The 12,235-nt window shown below is 30.7% G+C and overlaps 1 protein-coding gene across 1 annotated transcript in view; it reads right to left on the bottom strand.

Annotated features, from left to right (window-relative positions):
• Positions 1 to 358: 358 nt before the first annotated feature.
• The window catches only part of Liprin-alpha (PTPRF interacting protein alpha), a 29,853-nt gene continuing 17,976 nt past the window's right edge, over positions 359 to 12,235 (bottom strand). Inside the window, exons 8-15 of the mRNA XM_070296436.1 lie at positions 11,190 to 11,253; positions 10,307 to 10,579; positions 9,551 to 9,696; positions 8,865 to 9,095; positions 8,430 to 8,693; positions 8,083 to 8,239; positions 7,881 to 7,997; positions 359 to 7,778 (exon numbers count right to left, since the gene is read on the bottom strand). Coding sequence (XP_070152537.1) covers positions 7,692 to 7,778; positions 7,881 to 7,997; positions 8,083 to 8,239; positions 8,430 to 8,693; positions 8,865 to 9,095; positions 9,551 to 9,696; positions 10,307 to 10,579; positions 11,190 to 11,253 — 1,339 coding nt within the window. The 3' untranslated portion in view covers positions 359 to 7,691. The remainder of the gene's footprint in view (positions 7,779 to 7,880; positions 7,998 to 8,082; positions 8,240 to 8,429; positions 8,694 to 8,864; positions 9,096 to 9,550; positions 9,697 to 10,306; positions 10,580 to 11,189; positions 11,254 to 12,235) is intronic.

Genomic DNA, 12,235 nt, shown 5'->3' with positions numbered 1-12,235 from the left:
CATGATAGTGATTCAATATGATGTATGAAATATTGTATATTTATGGATTTCTGGTATGGATTATGGCAATAAATAGATAGATAAATAAATAAATAAATAAATATATATATATATATATATATATATATATATATATATATATATATATCGCTTTAAGTGAGTGAGTTATGAGTTGATTTGCGTATAATACAATTGTCATTAAAATTAATGACAATTTATATTATACGCAAATCAACTCGCATCTCACTCGCTTGAAACGATTGATGGATAAATTACAATTCACCGAATCAATCAGTAATAGCTATTATTATTATCATTATCATTATTATTATTATTATTATTATTATTATTATTATTATTATTATTATATATTAATCCTCTTATACAATATTTATAATTCATAGCTCAATTAACATAATTTTTGCCCTTTCCCTTTGAAGGAGCGTTATATTACATTTTCTGTGGCTTGTCTCTCATATAGTTTTCTTCATTACCCTATTAAAGTATACACTTGGCATATAAAAATTACAAGGACAATTTATAGTGATAATGGTAGTAGTTTGTGTAATAGTAATAATATAAGATATAACGGTAGTTCTTTCTAGTAATAGTAATTTCATAGTAATAATCGTAAAAGTTAATAGTGGCAACTATAGTGGTAGTGATAATAATGTTACTGATACTTATTAATCAAATAACTAGGAATTGTTTCGTTAACTACCATTCCACACGTATACTTGTATAAAGCCCGGTGTCAAATTTCTCTTGTTCTTCCTTTTCCTCCTTCCTCCCCTATTTCCCTCATTTCTACCCTCTCTCAATGTCTCTAGTCTCTATAATTGCGCAATTTTCTTTTTTATGTAGATGTATGTATTATTATTTTTGTGCCTTTTTGTGTTTTTTTATAAATATGTGCCACTTTTTTTCGTAGCAAAATGAATGCTAGTAGAATCATCAATCGTTGTCGCGCATATTAATGCGCATTTAGTAATACTGCTTTATTCTCTCGTAATAAATATGACAATAAATCTGATTCATTTCTTCACCTTTTCGCTTCGCGCGCGTACACAAATTCTCTATTATTAACATCACAACTAGGAAGTGTCCCCGTTTTTCACATATTACGTTATCTTACACATTTATCGTAGGAAACATGAAGTAGTATATATGAAATTATTCTCAACTAACAATAAAATAGTAGAATTGAGAAATATTTATACAATGTTGCACAGTGCATTCTTGTACATTCTTTTTAGAAATACTTTATTACAAGTTTTTCTCATTTATACATATACATACATACATATACATATATATGTATATATAAAATCTTTATGCATTAAACGGCTATAGTTTTAGGATCATTAACGTATCTAACGTTTTAGATTATTTATTATTAAATTAATTAATTATTCATCAAAATAAATTTTATTTATTTTATGTAAATTATTTTTTAAATAAATCAACGGTGAACTATAAAAAAGATAGTAAATTATTGTTATAAAATTTAGAATAGCTGCATCTTTTTCATAGTATTAAATATCTTTCGTACCTATTTGTAAAATTTGTATAAAAATCCTTTATTTTTTTTTGGTGATCGCAAGTAACCCTCAACCTATAACACACATTGTATAACTTTGGTTATCCATACACTTGTAGAAGAAGAGATATAACAAATCTATTAAAAGCTATGCGTAATGTGTTGCACTGTTCATTTAATACTTCATAAGTTGTAGTGCACCTTCCTCCTCTCTGTATCTAATTATATACTACTTCATATTTAGGAGATATTACGTCTTGCGTTTATAGCATCTAATTAAAGTTTTGTCTGCTGGCACTATTACCTGTGATGCACAAGTAACATTACACTACATAACAAACAAACATTTTTTTATTACTGACAGTTTAGGCGTTTATCGAGGAACATTGAATATGAAATGTAAACTTATATACAATACATTCGTATCACTGTTCCTTAGCCTGGATAATGAAAAATGCATTAGAAGAAGTATAATGGAAATCGAATTACATCGTTTCACAATCAATGTCCCTCGTATTTGAATTCCTTCTCATTCTATCTGCATTAAAATAAGCCTAACGATATCTATACAATTTTCATTTAATTAGAATTTCAATTATAAGTCCACTTGAGACTAACAAATTCATATCTTCTTTAATTGATTTGGGGCAAAACGCTTGTGTCGAAATTAATACAATCGCTGCGCGACTTGTATTTAATGCCCGATGATTCAATGGAAAATTATATTACACATTTCATTTACATATTAGAAGAGTGTCAATCGCACTATAGATTGTGCAAAAAAGTCTATAAGCTTATTTATAATATATGTATATGTACGAATTTTATATACATACACACACACACATACACACACATACAGACACACGCACGCACACACGCACGCACGCACACACACAGAGTCATATTGTAACAAAAACATTTATATATACATGTAATGGTTGCTTGCCTTTTTGATGTTTATATCAATCACGTTGTCATTTTGTCACGAAAAAGAAGATTTTATAAAATTTTCCAAATATGACTAAGTTAGCTCGATACAAAATATAGCCATTTTTTTTATTACCAAATAAAGTTATCCTATTTGGAAATAAAGATGCCTATTGCAATATTTATAATAATGATTTAATAAACTATTCTTTCAAAGTAATATACAACATAGCATTCAGCGCAACGGATCTAAACTGTTTGAAATATATATTATAGAGAATTATTAATAATTCATACACACGTACACACACACACACACACCTATGTATACATATATATATATATATATATATATATATATATATATATATATGTATGTATCCACATCACATGTTTATATACACATACGTATGCGCGTAGACACACATACTTGTATATACACTTACTAATAGCATATAGTAGCAACGCTTATATGTCGTATAAAAATTTGGATAACACCAAAATTTTTTTTTCTCCAGCTCGGCCAAATTTCCATCAAATAATCGATATCACGATGGATTAATGTTATTTATGTTTCATAATTATTGTAAATGTGCTTTGACCGAACAATTGTTGGATAAAAAATTATAAGAGACTCGATAAAACTACTTGTGTGATATGTATGTGCATGCGTGTGTGCGCACGTGTGTGTATGGAAAGCCATATAATCATGATATTTTTTTGTAATATTATGTTTTTAAATATGCGCAAAGATGAATCGATTACATTCAATGTCGAATTCGGATTTAATCGCAAACACATCTATACTATTGCTGAAGACAATATATATGAATGTATAATTAATATAAAATTGCAACGAAAAAATCGACATATATATAAAAAATGGCAATGTACAAAACTGAATCGCAAATCAAATCGATTGAAGCCAAGTCGGTATAGTATAAAAATCAAAGTCTATATACATGACGAAACATCGTGTCATCGTTCGTTCCTCCTGTTTCCTATACATACCATAACTAACATTAATCGACAATCACCGTCATCGGCCGTTTTTGCGCTATCACAATTCAATTTAATTTTGAGTGAGATTTCTGTCAACACATTACATGATATGGTAAAAGCAAAATAAAATAGCGATAATTACAATGACCTTGGACGATAAGAAGGGATAAAGCGAGAAAGATTGCTGTAAACGTTATAAAGACAATTAAATACTGCAAGATTTCAAAAACTCTCATTATGCATTTAAAGATCACATGAATTATTAGTAATTGAACAATATGAGCGATTAAATTACTCATTGTAAAATGCCAAAGAAATTAGGCTTTGTCGATGACGGTGATAGATGGCAAGACGGTCCTTTTCGATGTATTATTCCATTTAAAGTCTACATAAGAATATTTGATGTTGATTGTAACGTTACATATAGCGTACATATAGACCTTTGATGAGAACAATATGCAAAATTATTAAGATCAACTTTATCATTTTTCGGGAAAAATATACATCCACACGCAGGATCGTCTACAAATATTTTTGTCTTTGCGCTTATTCCAGTTTTCTGAGACCGATCGATTGTAAAAGCCGGACTTTGCGATACTTTTCATTTTTACATATCATTATGTATATATTTATATTTAGATACATAGAAGGCGTCGCGCGAAGCTAATACATACTAATCCATGATGTGCATATATACGCGATTATTATTATTTTTTTCTTTTGGAAGGAGGTCCTTCTGGAATGTCTATAGGTACTATTAACTATCACACATTAAAAGTAATGTTCAGTCACTTTACACTTATACTGCAGACTCTTCCGAAGGGGAGAGACGGCCATGTTCTGTAAAACGCAGAGAACATTTTTATACACATCCATATTTGTGCATAGAAAATAATATACACACGCAATTTCCCATTAATTTCTATCGTTATAATAAAGGAAAATATAGAAATTAGAACTTGAAAGCTAGAAATATACAAGTTTTATGACATTTAGTGCGACATTATCGATATCACTTTACGAAAAATAAAGCTTTATTATACGTGCAAAAGTAATATCATATATCCTCATATTGAAAATAATTATATTATTACATATGCCGTACAATATATAAAGTAAACGAATAAATGTGTGCATTGCTTTTTATTCTCGTTCTGTCAAAATTCCTATTATATTCGCGCGTAAATTATCGAGTCATTCGTATAATGTATATATGTACATAAATTGAAATTTGCAGCGTATGAAGCACGAGACATGCAAAACGATGGAATCAATTCTTTACGCGTTTGTGAAAACAAAACATCATCATACTTCGGTATTGAGGTAGCATAAGTTGCTTTGGATTAACACAACAGTATGTCTGGTTATTTATTTAAAAGTGTGTCTTGATTGATTGCTGGTGTATAAATATACGAGATATGAGAGAGAAGAGAAAAACCGCATATATCGATAACGCAATATTAACATATTACTTGCATTAGAAGCGCCGATAAATCGCATGTGATCAACAACAAATCAATGCATATACTTGATAAAGTCTTTGGTAAAAATTATTTGGTACGTTTACGCCCGTTCGGAAGATCGTGCAGAGCCATGGGGCCTATAATGAATAGAACAGCTTGCAAGAAGAGTATATATGTTCATGGAAAACAAACAATCAACAACAATGATTGCTCAAGTATCAACAACATTAACAACATCAGCATTTATAACTTATCGTCTTCTTTTTTTTCTTCCTTATCTTGTGATCAGTTCGTTATTACAATAATCACCAATGTCTCAGTCTTTCGCCGCATCTTCAACGTCATATGATATTTGTATAATTGGCAATGATAATGATTACCATCACGCGCGATCATTGTCTTCAGCAACATCATTTCTACATAGTATACTTAATCGTCGCTATGGTCAATTCCCCTTCCGTGCGATCGTACAGTTTCTTTTGCTGAATAATTATAGTACATTTTGCATTATCCCGCTACCGACCGTGTCTCTATTAACAATGAGCTATTCACTTATATCTAAAGGAGATAATATATAAAAGTATCTGCGCGCCCTCCTAAGTGAAGCGATTTTTTTTCCGACGCAAAATGTAATGTAATATAGCAATAATAATATCCATGATAGTGGAGACTGCCCGCTGAAAATATTATATCCGATGATTATTGTAAACATTATGCATAAAATTGGTCGGTAGCCCTATTTACGAAATGTAATTGAGTCATCTAATCTTATATAACACATTTACTAACACACATTGTACAACCATTTCCAAATATCTTATAGTATAAAATGTCCCCCCCCCCCCCCATTCTTATAATCCTTTTGGTAAATAGCACATCAATCGCGCCTATCTCTCTTTCTCTCTTCACTCGCATATAATTTCGTAATATATCACGCGCTAACATACGTTGCCTGGAGGCATTTCAAATTCATGGAAATAATGCAGAAAAATGAATGCTCTGAAGCTTTGTTTGCAAAAAATAATAATCTGTAATTTCTTTGCGCACAGAGCTCATAATCCTATAGATAAAGAAACATAGGATGCAGTCTCCTTGATATACGATATATACATGATGCCCCGTAGCTAATACAAGTGAGAAGGAAACGATTCAACGTGAGAAAGTAAGCAACAAATTATCTCGTCTTAATATCATTATAATTTTAAGTAATCCTTTATATATTTTTTTTATTACACATAATAGGCAGATTTAATTGGCAATCCTATTTTCTCACAAATGCAATATGCAAATGTATTTTTTTTAAATTAATTTATGTATTTTATTTGTATTAATCGATTAATTGATCGATCATTATTCTGTACATGAAAGTATTAAGATCATTAAAAAAAGAATGTATCTTCTACGTGATATTTCATATACGTCAGGATATATCGAAATATAAAAAATATAATCCCGTAAACTCCCGTACGTTTTCCAATATATGTGATAATACCTTATAATATTTTTTTATATGCAAATTGACTAGGAGAGTCGATTTACATAAAATAAATCAAGAGAATGCGTGTATATAAAAAATATCTCTTGTTTTCAATGATAGGAAAATATATAAAAAAAATTGTAACATTGAAAAAAATTATTTTCATCTATAAGATGCGCGCCTTTGAAACAGATGTCTCTTTCTCCAAACATATTTTCCTACGATTAAAAAAGAAAAAAGAAAAAAAAAAACATTTTATCGTTGTCAAACAATAAAAAAAGACACATCCTTAATATAAAACAATTTAAATTACCGAGAAAATTATCAATTAAAATACATTAAACTCGATTTTATTTTGCTACAAATAAAATCTTACATTTATTGCTTTTATACTCAGATGTAAGCTAGTAAGCTCTAATAGCCCATAGCAAAATTCATTCAATCATATTTAAAATTTATCTAAATTTAATAAAGAGAAAAGACAACATATAAAGCTTTGTATAAAAAAAGTTTACTAAGTATCTTAACTTTTTTATGTAAATTCGCTTTCCTAATCGTATTACACGACATCGCAACGATTTCTTCAAAAGCAATGATATATCCCAGAGACCCTCGATTTTCCACTATATTTTTATGCGCGATATAAAGTTAACTTACGCCGTTTCAAGTATTTATTGAATATAATTGTGTTATAAGTACACGCTGTCGTACGAACGCGATATAATATGATAGTCGTATGACAAATATATTTTATTACATGACGTTGTAATACTGAAGGACTACGGATTATCAATTTTACAAACAAACAAAGCCAACTCAGGAAGAATTATTGTCATAATTGTTTGCAATTGATATTTCGAGTTTTCGAAAAAAAGTACTATTATACTGTCTTTCTAATAATATATGTATAATAACAATTTAATGACTGCCTGCTACATTTCGATATCTATATGAAAAATTGTTCGGAATAATTATCTTTTCCTCTCTTCGTCAATATGCGACACATATAAATTGATGTACGTGCGACATAAAAACGAATAAAATGCATCCCTAGTATCGAATGTATCGTATAAGCTTATCTCTTAACACTTTTATGTCAAAACACACCTTGGTATTACCAAAAAATGTCACATTTGTCATATGTGAAGATATTCCTAGCATGATACTTAAAGCTCTTACAATTTTTACAACACATTTGCGCATAGATAGTAGCGATAACTGGGGTTTTGGACTAGACGTGATGCGGTTGAATATGAGACAGTCGACTTGACGCACTGGATCAGGATTTCATACTACTCTCGTCCAGTCGTCTCTCTGTCGCTACCGTTAATAGATTTGAAAATTCCATCTCTAGTAGTTGTCTTGCCTGTAAAGATAAAATAGCGTGAATATATAATTTGTTTGATTCTTACAAAGTAATGAAGTATAATATAGAATAAAACTCTGTAAATACATGCCATGTATTTACCTGTGTATTTTGTGTGGGAATTTGTAAAGTTAACGCAAAACTATTTGCATCGAAACTTTCGTCTAGAGCTATAAGTGCGCCATGCACACCCGATTCCAAGAGATTATTCCCATATTCCTACAATAAATAAATTAGATATAAATTTTTCGTCGCAAATGTGTATAACCAATTGTAACAAAGTATTAAAGGATGTCTAACCAACCTTCAAACCAATCGATTGAACCCATCTTATAACACGATCGTTACTCCATACGAGTACATCTATATTGGCACTTTCTGCCACTCGTCTTCTTTCTTCTAATTGCTGCCTATCATAATTTAGTCGTTTTAAACAGGAAATACCATACTGCAAACTTGTTCTGCAATGTATTAATAATATTGTAATTGACGATGATAATAATAATAAAAGTAAACATAGTAATATAGTAATATAATAATAACGAACAATGATAATATTAATATATTTATCATATAAACTTGTCTCTCTTAGATGATTTGTCTCTTAGATTTGTAATCATTTTGTTCAACATTTCTCTTTCTGTATATTACCTGTGGAAGCTGTCAACCATTCTCAGTTGACCACGAAGATCTTTCTTTGTAAGATGATCCAGCATTCTAGCATCAACAAGGCACTCCATGAAAGTGGATCGGTATTGAGGCAATCCGAGACTTGGTAACCAAACATTACCTATCCACTCGTGATTCATATCACCAAATGCTAATGTTGTGCGAGAGGTTTTTGGCGCAGACGGACTCGTAAGCGACACCATCTCTTGAATGGCTAATCTCAGCTTCAATCGATGCAAGGGATTGCTATTACAAAAGTATAGACACGTAAATAGAATTGTAACATTATATAACTTTTATAATGCTATATAAGTTTTATTGCATATATAAATATATAAATATTCAAAGTAACTTCACAAGTAATCAAACTTATTGGACGATGCGATCGTTTTTATACAAGCCTGAATTTTTTCATACCTTATTCCAATCTCTCGTTGAATCTCTGTATCGCTAAGAGCACTCATGATAGCACCGCTTTTGACGTTTGCTCGACAAGCAGCGACATACCACGTCGGCATGCCCACCCATAACTCCAACCACGCGACTACTGTTGGTCCATTCCACAGGGCAAAAGGTGTTCCTGCTTTCATCGCTTCCGCCAAAAGCTCATGCCGCGAAGAATCCAACATACTACCAAACATACTCGGACTAAAATAAATATGCATACCAAGGATTGTAATAATTATTAAATGAACTTTCGCGAACTCAATATTACAATATTATATACAGTGCAACAAGATCAAATTTTAAAATATGTTTAACATTACGCATGACACACTGCGATATTTGAATGATAACTGCTGGCTATATAATGCAAATACAAGAAAAACTATTTTAATAAAAGGTTTTACTTATAATATGTATGTACAGTAACCGTCTGCATAAAATATTAATCCCTCCTTTGCATTTGTAATAATTTAAAATTCAGTGGCAATTTAGGCCACTGAGAGCAGTAGGCATAAAGTACAAAAAATTAATATTCAACAAGTACTAATTGTTGCTGTAATTAAAAGTAAAACAATAGAATAAATTATTAATAATTTAATAATTATATTTGTTTAAAGAAATAAAATAGCAGAATTTTATAATTTTGATATAAATACCTCTTCTTTTTCCTACGATCAAAATCACTCTTGCTTCCAAGTGTACCAGCTACAGATACACTGTCCCCATAATCAGGATCAGCTGGTGTACTTGCACCTCCCATCCCTGGCACATCTCCAGGCATCGGTGTGTCTTTTCCTTTAATCTAACAATCAAAGATAATGATTATTTCATACATAACATTTTATAATCATGTTAGTACACAATCATATGTTATTCTATTCTTTATTCTTTTCTATCATGCACACACAACTGACATATAGAAATTTATGAGATTTCATATGATGAACCTTCTTATCAAAATATCTAAAATACATTAACCATTTGCCAAAAGATCTTTTTATTATTTTATATATATTTATTTTATTGACATGTAACACGTGTGTTTTCGCTACTATACATTTAAATTTTATTTATAATCTTATACGATATTTGATTGAAAAATTTGCCATATAGTGTAAAATTAGTTATATAATACACTAGTGTGTTTACGATTATCTAAAATTAAAAATGTAGTTTTCTTATATCAAATCAATCACGGCCTCTTAAAAGATTAATAATAAAACAGAAAAGAAATTTTGCTTATATAAAGCAATGAACACACGATGAACGAAAATAATTGTAAAACATATGTGAAAACAATTCCAAGATGCATCTCAGAATTATTGTGAAAAAGGCTCACGTTTGCAGATTTCTATATATGCTATATAGATATAAATCATATTATTAGGAATATAAATAAGAAAATTTCTCACCTTCTCCTTTTTACTGAAAAATCTACCAAGACTGCTCTTAATGCCTTTCTTTTTTTGAGCAGCCGCGACCGCAGCTGCCGTAGCGGGACTCATGGTCGATTGTATGTGCAAATGCGACGTTGACAATTGTCCGATAGGCAGTCCAACGCTGGAGAAGTTGTTCTTGTGCAAACTGTCCTGGCTGCTGTGGCGTGAGGACAATGGGGAAGGGGGAGTTCCAGAATTCAGTGCGCCGTTGTTATGCTGTCCATGCCTGCTGCATGGAGCGCTAATCTAATTTCTATTTCTACTCTAATCGATGCTACCACATTCTAGCCCACGCGAAAACATTATTTGTTTCTTTTTTCTTTCTACTCTTTTTTTTGTTTCTATATATTTATGAATTATTATTACATCATTACTATTTTAGCATTAGTTATTTTAGCTTCCTGTGTAACATACTATTTCGTGTAACTTGGTAATAAATGATATTGTCATGAATAAGTAATTTTAAGATATATAGTTTTTGTAATTCTTCATGTTTCTCATTTTTATCATATATATGCTTTACTGCTTTTGCGATAATGAATGAATGAATGAATTAATTAATTAAAAGAAAATTGTGTTATAATTGCTTCTTTTTTTAGTTATATTCTATACTTTCTGCACTGCTCAAAGAAAGAAACTTACAGACTCGAGTGAATTGTGATGCAATCATATGCAATAGCCTTGACATTATGTGTATATATGAGCATATATTTCATAGTAAAAATTTAAAAAAAGTGTATTATCATAAAAGCGCATTATCATATTAATAAAATTAATAAATTAATAAATAATATAAGCACATATCTAATAAATCATATATAGAAAAAGGGAAAGTACTCTCTACATAAAATTTCACTTTTACGAAGTATTCAATAACACTTGTACTCGTGTACAAATAATAATAAGAACAAGTATAACACCTACTCAGTATTACAGTATTAGATATAAAAATTTAGAAATATTGCCAATTATCCATTATAACAAGATGGAATTGTTATATAAATCGGTAAAGACAAGTGACTACAAAGATATATACATATAGAAAGAAATTAACGATATAATAAATTCTCGTAATTGTTGCATAATGGAATCTAAAAACTTTTTACTTTATAAACAAGAACGTCATTCCAATGTTAATTAAATTATATTAAATTTTGCATCGACGCATATTTTATCCAATATTCAATATATTTGTATGTCTTCAATATATGTCTTTGTAATCTCTGTTTTTGTTTTTATATCCAGAAGAACCTTGTGCATGAGACGGACCGGCGTATTTCATGCATCAAATCTAATTCTCTCGGTTCCGTAAGTAACTTGGTCTGTCGAAGATCGCGATGTTTATCATGAACTGGGCAAGCTTGAATGTACGACGAACGGAAGAAGAAGCTATCAATCCCTTCATATTTATCATCAGATCTATTGAGCGCTTCATCCATGCCACTGTGCTCGTGTATCGTTACTGCGGGCATGTAAGTGACATACTGTGCACGTACTATATATATATACAGGGTGTCCGATAAAGATTGTGCCAACGCTCGTGAGCGGGTAGAGCACAGTAAACTGAACAGAAAAGTCCTAAAACATTTTTTACTATAACGCTTAATAAAGAAATTATTATTAAGTAAAATCTGGTTAATCAGCTCCGACTTTTAGCCGGACGCACGTCGATGAGCCACCCGCTTGGTAGTGTACGCCGAACGGAGCGTTCACGCACACTATCAGGTACGCGGCTAAAGGTCGGCTTTAGTACTCTGCGTTGATACCACTGCTTTATTAAACGTTATAGAAAAAAATGTTACAGGACTCTTTTCTGTGCAGTTTACTGTGCTCTACCAGCTCATGAGCATTGGCACAATCTTTACCGGACACCCCAAGTACTCTGCGTTGATACCACTGCTT

This window comes from Polyergus mexicanus, unplaced genomic scaffold (genome assembly GCF_030449975.1).
Source record: "Polyergus mexicanus isolate NDT 795.1 unplaced genomic scaffold, iyPolMexi1.0 SCAF_5, whole genome shotgun sequence".
In the NCBI taxonomy this organism is placed as follows: Eukaryota; Metazoa; Arthropoda; class Insecta; order Hymenoptera; family Formicidae; genus Polyergus; species Polyergus mexicanus.
Note: the sequence above shows the minus strand (reverse complement) of the source record. Positions and strands in the feature narration are given on the sequence as shown.